The sequence below is a fragment of the Excalfactoria chinensis genome, chromosome Z, assembly GCF_039878825.1.
Source record: "Excalfactoria chinensis isolate bCotChi1 chromosome Z, bCotChi1.hap2, whole genome shotgun sequence".
Lineage (NCBI taxonomy): Eukaryota > Metazoa > Chordata > Aves > Galliformes > Phasianidae > Excalfactoria > Excalfactoria chinensis.
The window spans coordinates 31,584,176-31,609,222 of record NC_092857.1 but is presented as its reverse complement, the minus strand read 5'-3'; the positions used below and the strand labels follow the sequence as shown (position 1 = coordinate 31,609,222).

Sequence of the window (25,047 nt, the reverse complement as noted above, 5' to 3'; positions counted from 1 at the left end):
TATTAATTACACTGCTTTCCTTTTCTCCCAAGTTTCTAGAACCTAAAAGTTCACTAAGATAAAGACTTAATTTGTTAGCTAGAAACTCAACTGAGATCACCTAGAATACATAAATAACACAGCATTTCTCTGGAAAAAAAAATAAAAATCTTAACCCTTATTAACTTCTAAAACAGAAGACTTGAGATCCTCTCTTCACCTCCACCATTTGGCTTCATTATAGTTTTCTCACTTAATTTCCTCTTCAATCAGTTTCTCACTTTTTTATAGACATGAACAGATTGCTCCTTTTCTCAGATTTCTCTGCCCATGACTAGAAACAGCTAAAAGCAATGGTCATGTAAGACACACAATAGCCTAATAGAACTACAAGTTTGACCTCACAAGAGTTAATGAAAACCACACATTGACTAAATTAGAGTCAATCTCAGGAATAGAAACTACACTTTATACTTTCGCTATGTTTTCTTTCCATTTGTTCCCAATCAGCCTTTCCTTCTGGGAAGCACACGTACATTTTACAACCAATATTAGTTCCAGCACATGACAGCAGGTCCAACATAAAGTTTCTCTTCTTTCAGAACAAGACAAGTATCTACAACATGAAATTAAAAAACCTCTCTAAAGACAAGAGAATTTCAATCAGGATTTATCAGCATATTTAATCAAAGTTATTAAATCAAGAATAATGTCATAATAGTCAAATAATATAATTAAAAAAAATTGTTTTATATAAGAACTGGGATCGATGATTGTAAACACTACACCTTTTCATGAGGAGACCCTGAAAATCTTTTGTTAAAGTTCTGATGTGCCCTCCACTAAAGTTTAGAAATTTCGATTTTATGCATTCCAATTTTACGTATTTGAATTTTAAAATTCCATGAAGAATGCAAGCAACAATGATCTTGTGCAAAACAACAAGTGAAAAGGGGGAGTCTTTATTTATTTATTTTTTAGGAAATATCCTCTGCTTTCAAATACTGTCATTTCTAGATTGTATACATTTAAATCCTTAAATACCATCAACTTCATGGACTGCATAGAAAAGAAAACTTTATGGAAATTTCCTGCGTTAGTAACGTATTGACAGAAACCAAGAAAAATGTATCCAATTATGTTAACAACACACACCACTAACAAATCAGACTGAGCTAATTGTGTTAGTAAATAAAAGAAACACTCTGGTCACAAAGTTCTAACAATTCAAGGCTATCGCTAGCTTATATGCAAAGTCGACTACAGCATAAAGAAAAAAACCAGCAATTAACAGTTTGTCTTTCACAAAGCCAGACAAATCTAATGTAACTATCTCTGTTGAATATATAGCATTGTAAGTGCTGAAAGTGCTGACAAGAGGTCTTCATTCCTGGTATTTTAAGAAAAGGTAACAGGAAGAAATAGAACACTAGTTATTCCACAATAAATAAATAAATAACTGAAAGGGAGATAATTGTTTTCTAATCAGCGTAGGCAATATAATGACTGCCTAGTGACACTGTTGCATGCAAGCAAACAGGTAAGTAACAGGATAATGGTGTGTTAGGGCAGAAGACAACATGGATCCTGTGCATTCTGAACATTTAAGAACATCTTGCATTTTTTTCTGGAGTCTGTCAAAGAACGAACACAAAGTCAAATAAAAACTCACTAAACAACAGCAACAGAAATGTGATTTATTTTACGTTATTTAGGAGGACACTAGTATGTCAGCAGTTCTTACACTCTTAAGTGGCATCAGTTCAAGTATAAAGAAATCGTTGAACCACAACATAGGAATGAACATCTAATAAGCTATGTCTCGGTACAATTTCAAAATATTTATAATTCAAATCTCAGTTAATCAGCAACATAAAGAGCAGAGCTGGACTGATAAAAGTACATGAACATTTTTATATCTTTCATACATGATTCAGTGTAATTTTGCACTGAACTACTTAAAATCACTTGCAAATTAGTCTAAGGGTCAAGAAGCCACAACAGCATATCTAACAAAGTACAAACATTACTCCATTGGCAAATGTTTTAAAATCTTCAGCCAAACAGACAAAATTACTGATCCTGATTGGTAAGCTCGTGGGCTTTGTCCAATCTAATTTTGTCTCATTTTATAATGGAATTTAGTTATAATACAGCTTCCTTAGATTCTGCCTTTACAGTCCTCTGTACAACAGTGTAGAAGTAGCTGTTGTGCTGTGGTTTGTATTCATTTACTTATTAGAAGAACTGAGACACCTAGGCTTCTGCATGACCCCAAGAAGCATTATCCGCTCTCATGAGATTCATAACAAGAAGAAGCTGCCCTTTGAGTTGTCCTGGAAGCTCCTCCACACTCCAGACCCCAAAATGAGGAGCTGCACAGAGCCCAAGAAGAGAACACAACATGTAACTTTCAGACACATTCTTCTAAATACATAATTCTCCCCTTACACACACATACAAAGAAATACCAGTGTGAAAACTATGTACTAAATTGTTGTTGGCAAATATCAAAGAATCACAAAATTGCAGGAGTTGGAAGGAACCTCTGGTAAACCCATCAAGTCCAAACCCCCTGACAAAAGCAGGTTCCCTAAAGTAAGTCAGACAAGAAAGTATCCAGTTGGATTTGGAGAACCTCTAGAGAGGGAATCTCCACAACCTCTCTGGACAGCCTGTTCCCACCCTCACAGTAAAGAAGTTCTTCCTCGTGTTTATATGGAACATCCTGTGTTCCAGTTTGTGACCACTGTCCCTTGTCCTGTCAATGTACACCACTGAAAAGAGACTGGCACCACTCGTTTGACTACAGCTCTTGAGATACTTACAAACTGTGATGAGATCCCTCCTCAGCCTTCTCAAGTCTGAACAGTCCCAGATCTCTCAGCCTTTCCTTGTACAGGAGAGGCTCCAAGCTACTAATCAAGTTTGTAGACCTTTGTTAGACTCTCTCTAGAACTATTCTGTTTCTGTTTTTTCTGGAGAGCCAAAAACTGGACACAGTACTCCACAAGTGGCCTCACAAAGGCAGAGTACACAAGGGAGGGTAGCCTCCCCTGTCCTGCTGGTCATTCTCTTTTTAAACACACCCCAGAATATTATCGGCCTTCTTCTTGGCCTCAAGGGCACACTGCTGGCTCATGGCCAACCTCTTGTCCACCAGGACACCCATGTCCTTTTCCACAGAGCTCCTTTCCAGAAGCCCCTAACCTGTACCGATGTGTGAGGTGTTTCCATCCCATGTGCAGAACTCCACACTTGCCCTTGCTGAACTTCGTAAGGCATCTCCCTGCCCAGCTCTCTAATCTATCCAGGTCTTGCTCAATAGCAGCACAGCCTCCTCCCAGCTTTGCACCATCAGAAGACCACTGATGAAGATGATCAACAAGACCAGGATACGTACAAAGTATGGTATGAGGAAAGGGAATTCCTCACAGTTTACCTGTGATTTCTTATTGAGTTTCCAACACATGCGAAGTCCCTGGCAAACTAGTTCCTACATAAGTGTTGCCACTACATACAAAAACTGACCATTCAATAATATCAAAGATAGGAAGTTTCACTGTGATGAACAGCTAGTTGTTTTCTTACTAAAAACACCAACACATAGATGTGAACATTCTTTTTCAATTAAATAAACAGTTCAAGTTAACCTCAAAACATCTCACAGTTTACTTAAAGACCTGCTTAAGAAAGAGAAAATCAGTTCCATCTTTTATTCATGTCAATTAAATTGCTACACTCACTGAATAACTTCAATCTGCTAGACTTCAGTCTGTGCTGAAAGAATAGACACAAGCAGTCAATACAAAAGGAGAGGAAAAAAAAAAAACACCATACCTCATAAGGAGAATAATGAAAAAACACTGAAGAAAGTCATATTGAATCTAAGTAGCATACACAAAATAAACTTCAAAGGAATAGTTAAATAGAAAAGTCTAAATAACGTCTATTTCAAAACAAACCAAAATGACAACAACAATATAAAAAAATCTTTCCAGGTAGCCAGGTAAGAAAATCATGCTAGTTGCCACAAAGGTTGAACTCTATCATAATTGTAATTAATAAATGCTGTTTAAATAACAATTTTGTCATCAAAAAGAAAGTTACAAGTGCTATTCAGTAATTATATCACCAAATATTCCAACCTATATGAACAAATGCTTTTTGTTGCATATTTGTTTTTCTGTAATGGTAAAAATAGAGCAACTTTCTCCCTAAGTGAATCCTTCTGCCAAAACAATAAGAAAAAAAAAAATATTTAACTGTGCTTTCAAATGTGTTTTATCAGTAATAAAATAAAACACCATCTACACTCAAAAATCAATGAGCTTCATTTCACTGAATGTTAATATGGAGATGTGCAAAATTTTCTCATTACTGCAATAACACATTAGGAAAACATAACTCAGTGAATGATAAGTTACTATTAAATGTGATTGCCAAACATTTTCATAGCTAGAATTGTTTCAAATAAATCTACAATCAATTATATTTTATATAATAGAATATTAGTTAAAAAATATTACAGTTTTAAGATGGAAAGACATTTAAATAGTCTCTTAAACTCTTGGCACAATTAAAGGGTTTGGTAAGGCAGTTCCCTGAATGGTCTTGGGAGCCAAACAATTTCTTCTGAAAAAAGGCTGCTCAGACAGCCTGAAGTTGGCACAGAAAGACACTGCAGCTGTCAAGGCCTGGGATATATCAATCTTCAGCATACCCAAGGAATGTGCATTCTACTCAAGTGTACATTAGCAGCTCAAGAGGTCAGTGAGTGTACCTTGAACAGCTGAGAACTTCTGTACACAAGGCAGAATACAGACGTCATTTGAAATTTATTGCAAATTACTCACTAAAATTATGATTATCCACAACACATCTAATGTCAGATAAAGATGCTTATCCTGTGATGAAGTATGCCAGCTAAAACTAGAGAATTACAAAGTAACAGAGTACACTGAAAAGTGAGATTTTCCATCAGTCCTCGACGAAAGCAGTCATGATCATTATTCTGCAAGATGTACAGGATAAACAATAACTGTTCTTTGCAAAACAAATCATATTTTATTAATTTATTTTACGTATTTTTAACAGTAACAAGCTCAGAAGCTGGAAAAAAAAAATTAAGTTGAACCACAGGTTAAGTGTCATGAATTTTCACAGATGCTTACAAGTTGTGCACTTCCTTAACATTAGCTTAAGTCACAGAGAATCTGTCTGGCTTTAACACAGGGCAAGACTAACATTTCATTTCAGTTTTTCTCTTCTCCTCATGGAAGAAAAAACTGAGCCTAAATATTGCTCTGGACATTTGATATTACATTGATATTGGTATCAATGCTGCATGCAGTATTTGGGTGCTGGAAACTGGAAAGCGACCTCATCAGTTTTCAGTATTTCCGCACTACTTTATCAAGAAGAATTAGCTGGCTTTCTTTTAAAGTCATGATACTGAACTCTTAAAAGAAAAAAAGACTTTTAATTTAGCAGTGACAATGATAAAAACATAAGCAGTATCTTTCTGCTCATGTGAACGATCGTTCATTACTTTGTGTATTACATTTATAGGTAGATTTATTTTTTCTCTATGTGTCTACAATAAACTATTCTGAGAACAAGGATAAACTCCAAAATCTCCTGCAGTATAAATCATAGATTACATGCCTTAACTACAGTTTAGAGGCATTATTCTTTTTGATATTTCACTTTATTTCAGAGCATTTTAACTATTAGAAGCGTTCATACCATGTCCTAACAGAAATAGCTTACTAAATAAGTACTGCCTTCTGAAATCAGAAACAGAATGTCCATGGAACACAAATGAAAGGCAAAAGGATGAAAACAAAGCAACACAACAACAACAAAACTGTAAAACAAAACAACCATAACACTTGCGCCCAAGTCCCCCTTACCCAAGTCTCCCCTCTCCCTCCCCTTCCCCATACCCCTCACTGCCCCCATAAAAGTGCTAAGAAAGGTGCTAACAAAGCATAGGACTCTAGGACACAAGTGCTTATTTAAAATTTTAAGCAGCAGATACCCATCACAACCCCCATAAGGGGAAATGAAACATTTAGCAGGACAGAGGGAGCTATTGGTTTACTGTTTTCAGTAAGAACTCTTCTAGACGCTGACAATTTTTTAGTAACATGGAGTACTTCACTACTAAGTAAAACACACATCACTATCATGCTGAAAAAATGATACAGAAATTTAGCACACAGGGCCGCGCAAACACCGTATCAGCTTTCAGAAAGACAGAGAAAACATGAAAACAAGTGAGGCACAGACATTTAAACACTTGCAACAAAAAAGATTGTTATACAACTCTCCTACCACCTAATACGTTTCTGATTAAAGAGATTAAGCCTTTAATCAAGCAAATGGATACATTTTACATGCAGGTAACAGACTTGCTTGTCTCCTGACTTTTAAAGGTATGCTGCTAGCATTCTGCCAATGCAAAATGCCTAAACCTTACTGTGACAGCATCTGTGATTTCTAGTCACATATTCTACTCCTCCATAAGAAGCATTCTCTCTACAACTCACTCAGTCTTGCTGGATGATCATACAGTACAAAACATTCCAATGCTCTGATCTTCGAGGTACTAAGCTTTTTAAGACTTGAAAAAGTCACTAGAACATGCAACAGATCAGTACCTCACCAGAAAATATACTGCCTTATTTGCATTGGCTGCAAATAAAACATTGGCATTTTTCCTACTGCACTAAAGTCACAAACACACAGTATGCACCAATACATCTGTCTGATAGATTTGTCAGAAAACTGGTAACTTCAAAATAGATGCTATCTGGAAATAAGTGCATATTCCCCCCCTTAACGCTTAAATTTCTTAATGCTGAAGTACTAACAGTATAAAAACACCACGTGAAGTTATGATTCTAGAAAAATAATTAGCTATGTTCCAGTTATAATCCTCATATACATATATTTTTTTATTATTTTTGTTAGTATTTCTGGCCAAAAAGAAAATGCCTCTGAGTCAAATATAGACATACTGTTTTATTCATACATAAATTATAAAAATGTGTTACACATAAATATACACAAACACACAAAGAAGTTGTATACTCCCTCATATAACTGTTCAAACCAAACAAGGACCATAAAAGTAACATTTACTGTTATGTTGATGAGCTACGCAAAAGGAGAGCAAATGACATGCTTAAGGTGCAGTCATTATGCACAAAGTCTTCAAATTAGTGCAGCAGAGTGACAAAAAGGTGGCAAAATACTTTACTGAATATTTTTATTATACTTTGTTAATTAACATGAATTGACTTGTTTAGCATTAACAGACAAGAATACTGTACTGTTCCTGGTCTGACATGGTAGGAAAAGAAGTAACATTACAAAAGTGTGTTCAGTACCATCACACTAGGACTGGACACAAATGAAACTTAGTTGAACAGCAGAAGTAAATAATCTGATAGACATGAACCTATAATATACAATTCCTTCCTCACTAGTAAACAACTTTCCTCACTTTTTCCCAACAGACTGAGCACACAACAGTCAGGATGATCTGCTTTTGCCTTCATTAGCTCATAGCAGTTGTGTGAGTAAAGACTGTTTCTTCTGAGTACTCAAAACACTTGGTCAAATTAAGGACTGTTTCCAAAGATGCAATGATAAAAGAAAGAAAAGGATTCAGTTCCAGATGTTTGAGTTTCTTTTGTACAGCAGTAACCTTTTATACATCAAGGACAGGATAACTCAGCTGTAAGCATTCATTTCAAGTAACAAACTCTGGGTGTAAAATCCAACCATAATCATTGAAGTAATTCCACAGAATCACAGACTGGCTGAGATTGGAAGTGATTTCTGGAGGCCATCTGGTCTGAAGCCTCAGCTCAAGCAGGACACCCAGAGCATACTGCCCAGAACCATGTCCAGATAGCTTCTAAAGATCTTCAGGGACGACACCTTATAGCCTCTCTAGGCAATACCAGTACCGTCAGTACTAAGTCACTCACACAGTGAGAAAGTGTTTCCTGCTCTTCAAAAAGAACCAGGACTCACAGCTCTCCTGCAGAACTGCTTCCCATCAGGCCTCCAGCCTGTCCTGGTGCCTGGAATTCCTCACCAGTCGCAGGGCTCTACTACTCCATCCATTTCTTCACTCTGACCAGCTGATGAACAGCAGCAGAACCCTCTGATGTATCAGTTGCTATTCCCAGTTCTGTGTCATCACCAGTATTCCCGAGGTTATAATCTGCCTTATCTTTCAGATTATTAAGGAAGTGCTGAGGCTGACCAGCCTCCTTGACAACCATCCTGAAGACAGGAGTCATTAGCTTTTCTCCAGGCTTCAGACACTCACACCAGTTTCCACAGTTGCCTAAAGATCAAGTGTAATCTTGCAAAGACAACAGACAGCTCCTTCAGCACTCATAGGTGCAACCCATGAGGGTCTAAGAACTTAGGCATTTTCAGTCTGCTTAAACATTCCCTTATTCCCTTCCACTGCTTGTACATCTTCCTTGTTCCAGTTCCCCCCCACCCTGCACCATCTCTGTGACTTGGGACTCCTGAAAGCTAGTCTTGCTAGTAAAGAGCGAGGAAAAGATGGATATACTTTTCCTTGTCCTGTGTAACAAGGTCCCCCACAATGTTTGGGAAAAGATCTCCATCTTTCCTAGTCTTCCTTTTGTCCTCCAAAATTAACCACCCTTGCTTCCACCCTCTGTCTGCTTCCTTTTTGTGTTAATATTGTACGCATCTCTGAGTTTGACAGGAGCTCCTCGTTCACCCATGCAGGCCAACTGACATTTTTGCCTAACTTCTCTTCTTGGGGTGGACCTCTGATCAGCTTGGAGGACATTATCTTGGAATACTGACCAGCTCTTCATGCCTCTTTTTCCCCTCCATTGTCTTATTCCATGGGACTCTTCCAAGAAGAAATCTGAAGAGGCCAAATCCTATTCACTGAAGTTCAGGCTGAGCATTTGCTTTTCAGTCTTCTCACTGTCCACAGGATCCTTAACTCCACCATCTCATGGTTACTGCAGCCTAGGCTGCTTTTGATCTTCACATTTGAAAAAAATACTTCATCCCTGGTGAACATGAGATACAGCACACGGTTTGAATGGAAGATACACAGAATGAAATACAAGTTTTGCATATAAGTTATTTTAAGAATTGAATTTTGGTTTTGAGAAAAGAGAATAACCTTTAAGTTTCAGTGTTGTATTTAACACAGTGGTCTGGATTAATATCATGCATTTTATAGTTTAAGTGTATTTCAAGACATGGGAATCCACAGTTTCATTTCTCAGACAGCATATTCATAAAAATACACTTTTGGGTATATTCAGTCTGAATTATCCCAACTAATCAAGTAAAACGTGGGTCCATCCATCACATTAACTCTGACTATTCTTACCACGAAAGTCCTCTGAAATTGAGGGCAAAAGGCAGAATTCTGTGTGAAAATCTTCTAAGTTAGGATCTAAACAGCAACGGAAATCACTGAAAAAGTCCACACAGTAACAACAAAGAATAAGATTACCTAAAGTAAATCTCGGAGAACTGCTATGTCCTCCTGAATTTAAAGAAAAAAAAAAAAAAAAAGAGAGAGAGAAAAAGAAAAGAAAACCGACCTGCTTAAAGAAATTCTCCTCAAGGTCAGATCTCAAACATCGTGCAGTTTGGCATGTAGAAGTCACAGTGTGTTACAGAACTGTGCTCACTGCAGCTGGAAAAACTACAAGCAAGAGTCTGCAACTTTTCTACAAAGTAAAACATGACTTTCTTTACTGAGAAAAAGCAAAGACCTCTTGATCCCAAAAAAGGAACCTTTATACTCATCTCTGTACCAGATATTTGTTTCTCTCTTACTTTAGAGACTAGCTGAAATAGCATCTACAGACATAATGTGAGTACATAATCAAAATAAACGCAAAGATAAAATTTTTAATAAGCCTCATTCTCTGTTCATCTTCACAGTTCCACATGAATGTGAAATATTCTTCTGTACTAAAAGTACAAGCAGTTTTATTTCTATCAGCTAAAAGTTGCCAAAAAAAAATTAAACAAACAGCTATTCAGTGACAATGTTTCACTGTCTAGAAGAAAAGATAAGAAGAAAGAAAGGATTAGGCCTCTATTATTAGCACCTGTACCAATCAGACTCATGTGATTTAGACTCCTTATGGCAAAATGTAAGAAAAACAACAAACAAACAAAAAAAACACCCAAAACACTAAACAGCTGGCATCCCATGGTACCAATAAGTATGTGGTCTTGGCTTAATCACTAATAAAATAAATCAGTATTTAATGAATGGAGGCATTAAACCCTCTGCACCATTTTAAATGAACAGTATATATAAATATCAACAATTAGTCCAGAAGAAAAACTAACACACACATTATCACAATGATAGTTCACAACCATTTTAATTTTAGCCACTAAGCCAGAATAAGAAAGAAAATCTTCACCTAAAAAGCATATCACTAAGAAAGAAACACTGGATTTTTCTATAATATTAAAATTATTAAATAATACTAAATAATTCACAGCAATTGAATATATTAAAAGTGTTTAAATCAATCAAAACACATGTAAAATACCCATTCATGTAACAGGAGAATATACAATGCTTTGGGTATTTTTTTTTAACCTACTTAGTGTATTTTTCATATAAATTTCTAGATAAGTAATTGGTTGATAATTACTTTTAAGCCAAATGGCCATCATCATGGCTTCTTTCAGTTCCCAGAGAGTGTCCAGGATTTGTTGACAAAGGTCAGAATGCATCTCTTTTTCCAGGTAATGGAAATTTCTTAATAATATATAGCTGTGTTACAGCAATTCTATCCATGGTCAGTGCTAGTGATATCAAACGGAGTATTTTTCATCCTACCTAGACCCACAAACTGATGAAAATAAGTCCATGTGTCCATAGAAGTATTTTTTTGCAAACAGTATGAAATGGGGTATGAAGACCAGACCAGGTCTATGCACAGCTTTCCAAGATAAGCAAGAAACAAAACAAAACAACACCAGTAGAAGCTGTAGCTGCAGTCATCCCACGTTCCACAAATAGTCCACTCTTACTCCCTTTTCATGAAAAACCTTATTCCCTTTCTACCTAAAAAGAGTTACAGATATGTACAGTCCATACTTAGAAATGTCACTCCAATAAACTGACCATGAACAGAAGTAACATTAACAGCAACTTCAAGATCCCCTTCCCCAGTTTATATTTATCACTTTTTGAAGCTGAATTCTACCTGATAACCTGCAGCAGCAGACTATCCACACAAAGATTACTGATGAATTTGCTTATTTATGGCTAATGAAGAATTTTCTGGTTTTGAACCTATAAACTGCATCTGTACATGGAAAACCATAAGCAGCTGTATGATTTCTTTGATCAGACACTATGGTGAAACTACTGTAGTATAAACCATGCAGTAAGTGCCATGCAGTGCTGATTTCTTGAGAAATCTGATCCTTAGCAACAGTTGTGTATACCTCCAAACTCCCACTACAGCAAAGGAGTTGGCTTCACAATCATCACTGCTAGGAATAGCAAGTAAGCTAGTAAATACAACAAAAAAGACACGTGTAATACACCTTGCACCTACAGAGAACTTTGTGGTTCTCTGGAAACCAAGAGTTAACCAAGAGTTAAAAAGGAAACACAAACAGGAGAAACCACACCTTATTTTAGCAGAAAGAGTTGTAAAATAACTCCTGTAGAAAAAGCTGCAACTAATAAAGTAGGACATACACCTGTTTCTTTCAACTCTACATTTCTACTAACACTTCCACCAATAGAAAATACAACTGATTAGAGAAAAGCTGGTCTTAAATTACTCTCCGTTATATTGAAAGACAGTATTTGACAAAGTCTCACTGCACAATATTTCAAAAAAAACAAAAAAACTTTGTTAGAAAAACTGAAGAAAACTCCAAGTACCCTAACTCTAAGGTTAGAAGTTCTAGACTTATCCAGAGAACCCTCGCCTTAGAAAAGTGAAGTAGGAAAAAATATGAAATTTTCAAAATATCATACTCAGCTCTGTATGTATGATTATATGGTGTATTATCTTAAAAGGCAAAAAAAAAAAAAAAGTGATGAGGAAAAAAATCCTAGAATACAACACTACATCAAATAAGAAGGGTCAGCTACTCCAGAATCCTGTTACAGAAAAAGACAGTAGTGAAAAGCAAGCAGATTGCTCCAGAAGTAACATCTCCTTTCATGATAGTAATATGGAAACTACAGCTGATAGAAAGAGCACGCTAGTACTCCTTGACAGTGCCAATCCGTAGCAGTAGAACATTACTTTCAATACAGTCACTACTGTTAGCTATGTATTTTCAGCAGTGGTAAAACAAGATCCTGCTCATAAACATCTGCATCAGTGGAAGTGGTCCACTGCTTCACAGAAGCTGTGATAGAGCTAATGCTAGAAAAACATTGCCCACTCAAACTATCTTTCATTGTCCTGAACAGGTGGAAGTCAGAAGGTACCAAACCCAGACTTTATGGTAGAGGTGGTAGGAAAGTCCAGCTAAGGCTGGCAACAAGTTTCATGGTCTTCAAACCAATATGAAGCCTGGTATTATCATGCTGAAAGAGAAATTTTGTCTTTTCCAGCCTGACTCTGGAAGTGTGAGCCTTCAACTCAGACAGAGTCAGAATGCAGAAGTCAGTGATGAGGAATTGTCCAGGTTCCAGGAAATCCAGAAGGTTCATCCTTTCTCTACCCCAAAATTGTACATTGCTTTATCCTCCCAGGGCTACATCTTTAACTTTTAAGGGGAATTTGTATGTAACCACTCAATTAACCACTGCAGTTTTGACACCAGCTCATAGTGGTGACAGCACATCCCATCAATGGTAACCACACAATCCAGGACACAACCACCTTTAGGTTCATGCTGGCTCAATACATCAAAAAGAAATTCTCGTTACTCGTTTCAAGATAATTGGAATCAACTCATTAATGAACAAACATAAATGCACACAACTGCACGTAAAATGCACATAAACAAATCAAGAGGGGAAGAAATCAGACACTTAACTACAAGCGTCTATTATTTATAACCCACTTCAAAAACATCTTATGTGAATACTCTCCAAAAGTAACGCCTCCTCTTTATTTCCCTGGAAACTATAATAGATACCAGGAGCACAACCACACAACTTGATACCGCAATTTCTCAGCAACAAAACATTGTTCTTCATTGCAGTCATCACCATCAGGTGATTCACGCTGATTCGCCAAGAAGCTCTTCAGTTCATGGTGACAGCAGTGCATTGCCATGCACTGCTGAAACATGCCAGCCACAGACATCAATATGTATAGCTCTTTCCACATAGAGGAATTCAATTCCACACCTTCACTTCAGATATACTTATATGTAAATATCATTTTGTCAGACATGCCATCTGTTAAGAGTTAACAGCATGTAAAACAGTATTAGTGAGGAGGTTCAACTTCTAACTGCCACACTACCAATATCTGCCTCTGATGTTGTTGGTTAACATAAATTAAAATAGGAAGCATTACTTCAAATAACAGGTTCAGTTAGCAAACATGCAGAGGGTCTTTGATCTGCCTTGACCAAACGTCATCTGATACTGCAGAACTTCATACTGAGAAAAGGAAACAGGATTATCATTTAAAAATAGGGTTCTAAACATCTCTTACAAAACACTAAGACATCTCCAAATCATTGATTGTTTTGAATTGCTAAATGAGAGTTTTGCTGACAACTCCCTCCCCTCTTTGTCCTCCAAGATGCAAGGTTCTTCAAGTCTTAATGCTACCTGTAACACATATTCAGCACCAGTTGCCAGGTGTACCATCACTGCTTGAAGCAACAGCTTCCAGTTCCAATTTGGATGCTATTTTCTGCTCACAGATATGACTACATATGGCCTGGACTTTACATGCTTAACCTGAGCATGCAGCATAGTAAGATACTGGCTGGGCTACCAGGCTGTACGCAGTTCTCTAGCACAGCAGAAAGCCACAACAAGACCTCCTCCTGCTACTTACCATTTGCTTATTCTCATGAAATGTACTAAGCAGCAGGCACAAGTGATAAATGACCAATTGGTAAAATGATAAGAGGATATCTGTTTAGGATGACAGTAAGGAAGATGGTATAGGTGGGGGTTCTCGCAAGGACATCCACTCTTATCAACACCTCCACCAAGAATGGGCTTGGATGCACTCAACCACAGTGCAAGGTGAGGGGGTATTAAATGATCTCTGAAGGATTCCTTGATACCTATGTAGCTACAGAACCCTCTTGTTTGTTCTTGTTTGTTCCATGTTTTCATGGAGTTATGCACCACAGCTCACCTTGGTATCCTTGACACTGTTCACAGGGCAAATGCGTGAGTTTCTAGAGGACAGAGAGGCAAACAGAGGCAGAACACAGCCAGCAGCTCTGGGGGAGGAGCACTACAGTATGTATACGGGGACCAGAGCTGCTGTGGGCACGAGTCTGCCTGGCCCCAACGCCATTACCCGGGCGGTCCCCGGCCCCGCAGGATGCCCGTGACTCGCTGGGGGCTGCTCCCCCGGCTCTCCCCATTCGCCCGAACCCGCGGCCCAGCGGCACCCGGTGCATCGACATGTCCCGGCCGCACCGCTCCGGCCACCCCTCACCGCCACGCCCCGCGCTCAGGTACCTGGCAGCGGCTCAGCTCCTCCGCCAGGCACCGCAGCTCTTCCTCTAGCACAGCCACCTGCGATGCGGCCGCCTTCGGGCTCCCCGCCGCCATCGTCGGCGTCGTCCTGACAGCTTCTCGCCGGAGCTTACAGGCCCCACGGCGGCAGGAAGGGATGCGGAGAGCGCCCGCCCGCTCCTGAGGGATAAACGGAACGAAGCGGTGCCGCGAACCGCACAAACGAAAACTTTCCCCCTTGAGCTCCACTTACCGAGCGTACGAGCGCCGGAAACCACGGAGAAGGACGCGGCGCAATGACGTCAGCCCAACCGCTACCCCAGCGCGGCGGAGGGGCGCGAGGGCAGGTTTGAATTTGCCCGCCCGAGCGGCGGGGCCGCGCATGCGCTTTACGTGCGCCTTCGCGGGCGGCGCGGTGAGCCGCGTTCTACCTCAGTGTGCTGGGTCAGGTGCGGCGTTTTGCCTTGGAGCACTCCGTCCTCCCTCGGGAAACCCGAGCCTTGTCTCATCTAGCAAGACTATTCAGGTGTTTTGTTTCTTTCAGCTGGGTTTGAGGCCCTGCAACTGGTTATTAATCCTGGAAGAGCTGTTGGTTCTTCTGAAATATTCGTGTGAATCTACGTAAATGTAAGGGTACACAAAGTGTGTTCTCTTTAAACAAAGGAGTAAATCGTGTTGCCAGAGCAAATGTTGCAATGTTTTCTCTAGCCTGCACGGGAAAAAACAGGCTCAAAAAATAAAAAATGAAATGGCTACATTTTTATTTATTTATTTTTCCCAAACAGGTGAGGAAGGAGGTTGAAACATAAGTTCAGTATGTTTTTGTTTGTTTTTTTTTTGAGCCTGGAATTAAGCACTGACTCAACTGCATCTCAGCAGCATCACCACTTTGCTGTAGGACTGTTTTTGCACCTCAGAAGCGTGCTTTCTTGACCCCCACCTGTCATCATTTCTGCGCAAGTATCAGAAAAGTTATCCCAAGTCTCCCATTGTAGCTAAAATTGAAATTCTTACTTGCAGGCAAGTGCATCTGATAAGTTACATGTTAAAATGTCTGGTCCTTCCCCCAGCTGACCTAACAAAGAATCCAGTGTCTTTGGTGATGGATTTGCATGTAAAAATTGGGTTTTGAACCATGTCGAGCTTTTAAGTCTCTTCTTACAAGGTTAAAACAGTAACTTCAAAATATCTATTTTATGTTATTATTTGTAAATAAAACTATTATGACTCTATGTAGAAGTGTATTAATGATTTATCATCTGTATGTATGTTTCTGTAGGCAGATGTTACATTCAGCAATTACCTGATAAATACAGTGTCTCTCTGTAGAATATGTATTCTTTATTTTTATTTTCTATTGTTGTTTATTGTTTGTTGTTTATTGTTCCTTGTAGATTATATAACCTTAGACGTGTATGTGTTCTTACACCTCAAGTTATTTATCTTTGTACATTAACACATGTTCATTTAACTGCAGTGATCATGCTGCCTTAATTTTAATGTGCTTATGTTTTCACTTTTCCCTTTGTTTTAAGGGCTTTAAAATTCATTATTTTCCTTTAAGTTACCCAGTCGTTATTTAATACGTAGTCATCATTTTTTCCACATCCCTGCCCCACTTTTCATGTATTCCTGATATTTGTATCATTGTCCTCTTGGCCATAAGTTCCCTATTACATGTGGGCAACAAGAAGCCAACCTTACGTACAAAACAATATACTTGGGTTAGCTGCTAAACAAATACAATGACTAAATAGGATTTTAAACATTTTCCAAGTACAAGATCATTCAAAGGTTACTGAAAAGATTCAAGCATTAGAGCTTGACTTAGCGCAAAACAGAAGGCCACAATTCATGTGGCTCTATAAGTAGAAGTCTATGCATATTCCATTAGTGTAAACACAACATATTGCCGCATTGAGTTCGCAATCAGCACTTTTTCATAGCCATTTTATAGACATAATGTGGTTTTTTTTATACAGTTAAATGATCTTCAGATTTCTCTGTCATTTTGTAAGCTTGGCTCTCTATGAAGGTTCAAGCTATTACCCTGAAGAGCTTTCAAGATAATCATTAGAATATTTTGTTTAAAGACCTTGCTATGTGCATGTGACAAGCTTGGATGAATAGGGAGACCTCGCCTTATCTTGGAGCATTTTGTACATCTCATTTCTCCTAAATCTTACTGTTTTGGAACACCTGCAGTTACAGCTATCAGATAAATGACAATGTTAGGCAAAATTCTTCCAAGCCTAAGTTCCTCCCTTTGGACTGCATTTTTTTCTAATGAAGAAACCATTTAGTTCGAACAGACTCAACGCATCAAATTTTCCTTGAACGTGATTGTTGAGTAAACATGCAATTTTTAGTGGCTTTCCAACTTGCAGAAGGTCCATTAATAAATATAGTTATATTGTGTGATCTAAATCCAGTAGGTATGGCTTTTGTCACTTAGAGAGTTGGCAAAAGTTATACAAAGAAAAGCGTTCCCCTAGTTATTTTTTGACAGGAAGGAGTTTGATATGGTGTTTTTGTTTCTTTGCTTTGCAGATGGGAAATTCCATATCTTAATTTGAAATATGTTCGCATAACAAATACATTGCAATTACTCCTGAACACATAATTTCTTTCTTTTCTGTTTGCCAGTTTGATTTCTTTACCTGAATGTAAAGAAAAATATTATCTATTGTGGCATCCTGTAGTGCTGCATCGTTAGAATTCAAGACACATAAGCACATAACAGAGCATTCATATCTTGTTTAAAAGAAAAGGTGTCATTACTGTTCTGATTTTAATTAGAAGTATTAACATTTTCTACTGCTGAATTTGCATATCTGCTAATAGACAACTGTAATTCATCACTAGTTTGACAGTAAAAAGCATAATCAAATAGGTCCTCTATGGAAACTGATTTTCAGCTGCAGTAAGCAAGAGAAGCCAAAGTTGCTGAAATTATTTCTAATAGTTTTTGGCAATACCTTCAGTGTTTTAGTAATTTATGTTTCTAAAGAATGCATTGCAGCACTGGAAATATGTTAGATCAGGCTTGAAAAGTGGACCCACAAGAACCTAATGAACAAGACTGAGTGCATGGTGTTGCAGCAGAGTCAGGGGAATCCCGGAAATGTTTACGGGCTCCTTAAGAGCAATCCTGTGGAGAAGGATTTGGGGTCCTGGTGGATGAAAAACTGGACCTGAGCCAACAGTGTGTTCTTGCAGCCCTAAAGGCCTACGGTGCATGAGAAGAGGGGAGGCCAGCAGAGAGTGAGAGCTGATTTGTCTGCCTCTGCTCTACCCTTGTAAGAATACATCTGGAGTATTGTGTGGGGGCCTGGGGCCCCCAGCATAGAAAGAATGTGAACCTATTGGAGCCAGTCCAGAGGATGGCCACTAGGATGATCAAAGGACTGGAATACCTCTCCTTCTTCTATGAGGAAATGTTGAGGGAGTTGGGCTTGCTTAGCTTGCAGAAGTGTCACCTCACTGTGGCCTTCCAGTACTTGGAGAAAGCTTATAAGCAGGAGGGAGAATGACTTTTTACACAGTCTAATAGTAACAGGACAAGGGAGAATGGCTTTACAGTAAGAGAGAAGAAATTTAGGTTAGATGTTAGGAAAAAGTTATTTACTCAGTGAGTGGTGAGCCTTTGGTTACCCAAAGCAGCCGTACCTCCTAAATTTTATGTAAATCAGAAAAAAAGAAAAAGGAAGTCTTCTTAGGAAGTTTGCTTTGATTTACTGCATGCTTCGCTACAATGTGCCCTCAGTATAAGCTCATATAGGAACTCCATGAGCAAGAGAGTTTACGTTCTCCAGAGTTACTACTTCAGTTTGCCCAAGGACTGTCTAGCACTGCATCAGAAGACAGACTCCACTTAGCTCTGCAACTAGAAAAGTTGCAGTTTTCAACTGTCCTTTAAATTTGTTCTTAGGCTGTGGCATTGCATTCTTCAAGGTAACAAACACAGAACTTCAACTTGCACTGGGGCATGTCATTGGAACAAAGCAGTAAGGAGACAGCTCACTGTGTCCTGGATGTGGGGATGAAATGTGCCACACCCCATAGCATCTCCCAGCTACCAGAGGCCTAGTGGGAGGGACTGACAGCTGGAGGTAATTAAGAGGAGGAAGCACATCTCAGAGTTTGGCTGTCCTCGTAGGGGGAGAATGAGTTTGTGTTGCAGTGAGATGAGGAGGTGGGTTTAGCTGAGTTTTGGGAGTTTATTGTCTCACTGTTAATATGATTCCTAAGAAAATCAAGCCTGAGGAATGAGTGGAGTTTTGACCTTGTGTGTGGTGTCATAGACTAACTGGGAGAGTCACCTGGTTATGGAAGGGTTGCATGGAAAATGCAAAGCAGAGTTCCATTGCTCTGACAGATGGTGTGAAGAGTACATGGCCACCCAGGCTCAAAGAGTGAGACATGATACCCTTCATAACCCAAGGAGTGGTTTCTGGGAGGGACAACATAGTCCATGACCACCCATGTGGAGTGTACACAGGACATGGGTGAGACTCTCCCTAACCCTTGGGACAGCAGCTGGGAACATACACCTACACTTCCTTGCTCTTAGTAGCCCATTGCTCTCATGCACATGAGCTGCAGGCTTATGAAAGAGCCTCATAGTTGACCCCTTTTGAATGTTAGAGATCAGTTTTGTAACCATTTGTCACATTTAATGTACTCTGGTGAGCAGTGCACTAGAAGATGCTAATTTTCAAGCCACGAACAGATTAAAAGAATATTTACTAAAATCAAGTAATGAAATAAGAATCAGAATTCTTAAATAAGAATTTTAGCTTTGATTTTAAAATTGTTGCATTTTAAATTTCTCCAATTTTGAAATAACAGAATCTCCAACAGAAGTTTTAATGTAAAGATCTGAGGCAAGCTGCTAAATTCACTTAATTATAGACTACCTCCTTTTGAATAGTGAAAAGGTTAAGCTGTAGTCAGGTTAAGTCATTCACCCAAGAGTGAACAGCAGTGTCTTTGATAAAGCCACACTTACGAAAAAGAACATAAATCAGAACATAAATCAAGCAAATATGTTTTTGCTGAGAAGAGAGCCAAGGCATATGATTTTCAGGTCTTTGTTTAACAATTCATACCATCTTTTAAAAAAAAAAAAAAAAAAAAAAAAAAAGCCCTTAAGAAAACAAAAACAAATTGGAACAAAATGTGAGCACTGTCAGTTTTGTTAAAAAACATTCGCAGAAATTAAAACACTTCCTTTAGTTTTATCAATCTACTGATATTACTATTCTTTGCCAGGTACTAGCATTTTAAGAAAATATATTTGCTCCCAACCTAAGATAAGTTTTTTTGGACATCTCAGTATAATATCCTCTTTGCCTCTGCAATCCTGCTGGATTTCTCTATTTTGAATTCAGCAACATATATTTGTGTTTGTCTCCGTTGACGAAAAGATTTATGTACCAGTTATTTACTGTCACGTAAATTGACAGCTCAGAAACTACTTCAGATGAACAAGCGAGATATTATTTTTATTATCTGTGTGCACTGTAGTAGTAGCTCAGAGTTACTGGGAAGCCACTTTGTGCTGCAGTATTTCAGCTGCTAACACTGTTCCCAAAAGCAGTGTTTGCTATAAATTCCCAGCCCAAGGGAGTACCAAATAGATACTGCACATTGCATTCTAGGGTGGTACTGCAGAGTCAGCCCAGCATGAACTCTCCTTGCAGCCCGAGCTCCATCATCACAGTGGGACTCAACTGACTCAATCCAGTGAGATAGGGCTTGTGTATTTTGGCAGCCATGCAAAGTTAAAACTTTGAACTTTCCTTTCCTACTGTGGTTGAGTTTAGAGTAACAAAGTGAGACTCTGTGCCTGTTGATTTAAGTTTTCAGACACTTTTTACAGAACAGAACTTCCTTTAAAGACAGAAAATATTTGAGAATAACTACTACATAAGTACCTGCATTTTTAGGTAAAAAGAAGTATCATGAATACAATGCAGATCACAAGTAAAATTATTTGGGATGAATTCAGAATCAAAAGGTACTCGTGCAGAAATAAACATATTTTAATACTGAATTTCTGTAAATGTGTTTGAATGTTTCTGTAGATTTCCCCCAGCTGGAGCATCAGAAAAGAATTGATTTAAATGTATAAAAGAAGTTTAATTAAGTTCTGAAATCAGACAGCAGATGTTGCAAGCAAAGATTTTCTTGCTTATTCATTTGTGGAATGGACACTTATTGGTCAGGCCATACTCAGTTTGCAAAATGAGAAAAGAATAGAATTATTTCTACAGTTTATTTTTAATTCTCTTATGAAGGTAAATAAATAACATTCTATTAGAGTGATCTTCCAGAACCTATTGCATTCCATTAGGGTTTTCTTCATAAAATGAAATTTAATTATTGCTAGCTCTACCAATTTTATTTCAAGGTCAGTGTTATTATTATTTTCCTTAATATTCCTCTGATTACATAAGAATTTCTGAATTGTTTCTTCTTTTGCTTTTAGCACATCAATTCTTTGCAGCTGTATAGATGTGACTCATATGAAATCTGAGATCTGGAAATAAAAAAAACACTGTGTTTTGAGCCTTTATTATGGATAGCACAAAATACCTCTTGTAAACAACAGCAAAACACAAAAACGTAATTTGGTTTCACTACCCAATCAGCTGTAGAAAGATGCCAATGAAAATTAGAAGAAAGAGGAAAGAACTGATCGTTCTTTCTTCATTAATTGTTATTGGAACTCCTAAACTATGCGGTATACTGAAGCTATTAAAAATAAAAGGAAACATGTTGCTGAGGCAGCAGTTATGTCAGATTCTAAGTGGAATTACCCTATCTTTACTCTGGGAATGAGATACAGGTATAAGACTGAGCAGCCAATATGTGTAATATCATCTTGGAAAGTAACTCAGTTTTTAGTTTATTCATAGCTAAGGCTTTGTATTTTTAGTTTCAGATTGTCATCTATCTCCCCTGACCGATCCTACATCCTGACCACACAGATCCTGACCACAAAGATCCTGACCATATTGAGAAATATCCTAATTGTGATCCTTGAATTGCTCTCAACTTCTGTATGTGCTTTCTGGCAGTATTTCATAATTCAGTAAATACCTGGCTATATTCAGTCCTTTGTTGTCACTAGAAAGACTAGGAAGTCATTTCTCAGAATCCAAGGCTCCAGTGAACAGAGTTTATTTAAATGTTAGTGTTTTCACAAACAGTTTCAGGATAATCTGACAGCAGCAGTTTAATATAGCATTTTGTCAAGTCTTATGTGGGTATAGGAACATTTAGATGAGCGGAGAACAAGCAACTGAAGATGGTATCTTCTGCCACGTTTAGTGCTAACTTTATTATTGTTTGTATTTTGCATATTTTGTGGCAGTTCTTCCAAATGTCTTGATTTCTGAAGGCAAATTAGGGAAGTTTGATGCTCATGCCTCAGCTATGCCTTGCGCAGACACCATTTTCAACATTTTTGTTTGCATTAATAAGACAAAAGTCTGACATGCCAAAATAACCCACTTCATGCTGTAACCTCTTGATATCAGAATAGATAGAGAAAGTGTAACCTATGAGGATCATTCAGGCTGCTGTAAGTATTTACCCAATGACACAGTATTTATGAGGGGGTGTTTCTGACCTCATGCTTCCTCCCCCACCTCCCCCAAAAAATAGCCACTATTAATAATTTGGGACTAAGATCGCTCTCATGCTCCCCTGACTGCCATTAGCAAGCAAATATTTCTCAGTATTGTTCTTTTACATGATTATACAGAGAGAGGCTTGACCTTTATTTTTTGAAATATTTTACCAAATATTAAATGCATATAGTTAATAATGTATAATCTAACTCAAAAACTGTCACCCTATCTGTTCCAGTTATTGAGAGGACATAATTTGCTTTTTCTTTGTACCACTTTAATAGATTTCTTCTCCTATTGAATAATACCTTTGTATAAATGCTGATTTAAAGTTTATTCAGGTGCCATTCAGGTGTCATTTCGTTTATACAGATTATACATATGTGTAGGGTAATATACAGAGGAATACTGCTTATAGAAGTACTGTTAGTTGTTTCTGTTAAAATCCAGCAGCCAAAGTATTAAAAAGTAATGTATTTCATTGTCATACTCACATGAAAATTGATGTAAATATTCAACTCCTGAATCACCTAACAAGTGGAAATTCTCAATCCACTAATCCTCACAAGCATTCAGTGTAGACAAAAATAAAAAATAAAAAAAAGGTTACAAGAATTTAAGAGAAGATAATTTCACGTCCTTCATTATTGCTTTGATGTTTAAATATTTATATTTGTTTAAGTAGTATCATTTGCATAAACAGAGTGTACTTTTTTTTCTGATGTTGGACTCATTTCTAGTCAATATTTAGTATGATTTGCAGTGCTACGTAATAGCACCATGACACACACCCACTACTTTAATACTCATTTTCTTTGTGTGGCTAACAAAACTTCAGCTAAATGTTTCAGTTTCTTGGTACAGTTTAATTTTATTTTGAAAGTTGCCAGTTCCCATTTTAGTCCTGCCCTTGATACCTCTTCTGATCATCAGTCCATTTCACTCTAAGCAAAAGAACCTCATTACTCTCTATTTATTTATACCAAGCAATCTTGGAAGTAATTATTTATTGTTTTGTTTGTTTGTTTGTTTGTTTTTATTTCAAAAAGATGTGCAGCCAAGCCTGTTGGGACACCAAACCTTAAGAGACAAATAATATGCCATGTGTCTGTCTGTTTGTTTGTTTGTTTTCTGTAAATGTCTACTGACCTAGCCCTGTAGTTATGTTGCTAAATGAACCATAGTTGTTCTGCAGGAGTTGAGCCTCCATGCCCTCCTATCAAGCAGCATCTCCCTTCTTCTCCATAAAAAAGCTATTTCCATACCCAAATCTTTTTACCCACAGTCTTTCTATAGACTATGTCTTATATATTTCAGGCTTCAGAGGGCACAAGCTACTGTGTAAGCCTTTCAGACAGAATATTTCTCGTATGTTTTATTTCAGGAGTTGGAGCACATCCTATATAGACAAGGACTCCCCAGGCATTAGCACTTACCATCCCTTTTACATTATCATCTGTTTACTGGCAATGGAATCATCCCTTCCTATTTCTTTTTTGCTCCATGACTCCTATTCAGCCATCATGTGGGGACATGGTGTCTCTGTGAGTTTCACAGAGGCCAAAGGCAAACACAGAGAGCTGAGCACCCTCTGTTCAGTACAACAGTGAAGTAGATGCTATCTTTCTGGAGGATGGGGAAAACAGAAGACCTATACTGTTCAGAGAAATTATCCAACAAAAACCATGAAACTGTCACCTTTACTACTAGCATCCTGGCCAGCTTTTCTTTTTTTTTTTTTTTTTTTGTCTTACATGATACTATAATGGTAATAACCTGGCTAGTAGTGGACTACAATGCTGATACCATTCTCAAAATTGAATTTTCCTTTAAATCCAGATGGCCGAATGATGACTGGATTCATTTTAAGCCAATTCATGCTGGCTAGGAGCCTAAACTGAAGGCTCATGCAAAGTCCCAATACAAAAGCTAGATATTATACACACTTGGACCAGGCTCTGAACAACCTGATCTAGCTGTAGATGTCCCTGTTCATTGCAGGGAAGTTGGACTAGATAACCTTTAAAGGTTCTTACTAGCTTTAATGATTCTATGTTTCCATAATTCTATACATGTGGCTAAAAGAGATTGCCTCAGTATATTCTGTAAAGTTGGCTGCCATTATTCAGTAAACATAAAATTAAAAATTTTGGGTACTCCTTGTAGAAAATGAAATGTTTAGAAAAATGAGCCAGTGAATGCCAGTATGGAGTAGTCAAGCTTATGAAATCAGAAGAGATCAAAAAAGGTTCATGACAAGCTGAACTCTTTTATTTATTTTTTTTTATGTAAGCCTTCTCTTTTGTCATCCCCAGTTTTATATAAATTTGAAGCACATTCTCTGCTCTTCTCTGCAAATCTGCAGATTTGGATAAAGAGATGTGTCCTTGATCCTTCATTGGTTAGCAAGAAAAAGTGTAAATTCTCTTAACAAACAGCTTTTGTCCTCTTATGTTTTATAGTATCCTGTGGTCTTCTATGATAGAACCAAGTCTGCACACAATGTTAAGGGCTTCAGTGCTATCACCTGGGTCCAGTATGTTAAGAAATTGCTACCAGACCTTTCCGAGAGGCCAAAATATAGCATTTGTCTCTATTACTCTGTATGTGCACAGCAAATCCAATTTGTTAAACATCCATGCTATGTTTCATTCAAATTAGGGCAAATGCTGCATGCAATGTGAAGTTGATCTGAACACGTTTGTATAATCTGAACATTAAATATGCAGAACTATTCAGCAC

At 37.9% G+C, this 25,047-nt stretch overlaps 1 protein-coding gene across 1 annotated transcript in view; it reads right to left on the bottom strand.

Moving 5' to 3' along the window:
• CNTLN (centlein) overlaps positions 1-15,031 on the bottom strand; it is a 181,599-nt gene extending 166,568 nt beyond the window's left edge. The window contains exons 1-2 of the mRNA XM_072359615.1: positions 14,919-15,031; positions 14,669-14,845 (exon numbers count right to left, since the gene is read on the bottom strand). Coding sequence (XP_072215716.1) covers positions 14,669-14,761 — 93 coding nt within the window. The 5' untranslated portion in view covers positions 14,762-14,845; positions 14,919-15,031. The remainder of the gene's footprint in view (positions 1-14,668; positions 14,846-14,918) is intronic.
• Between the last annotated feature and the right edge of the window lie 10,016 nt (positions 15,032-25,047).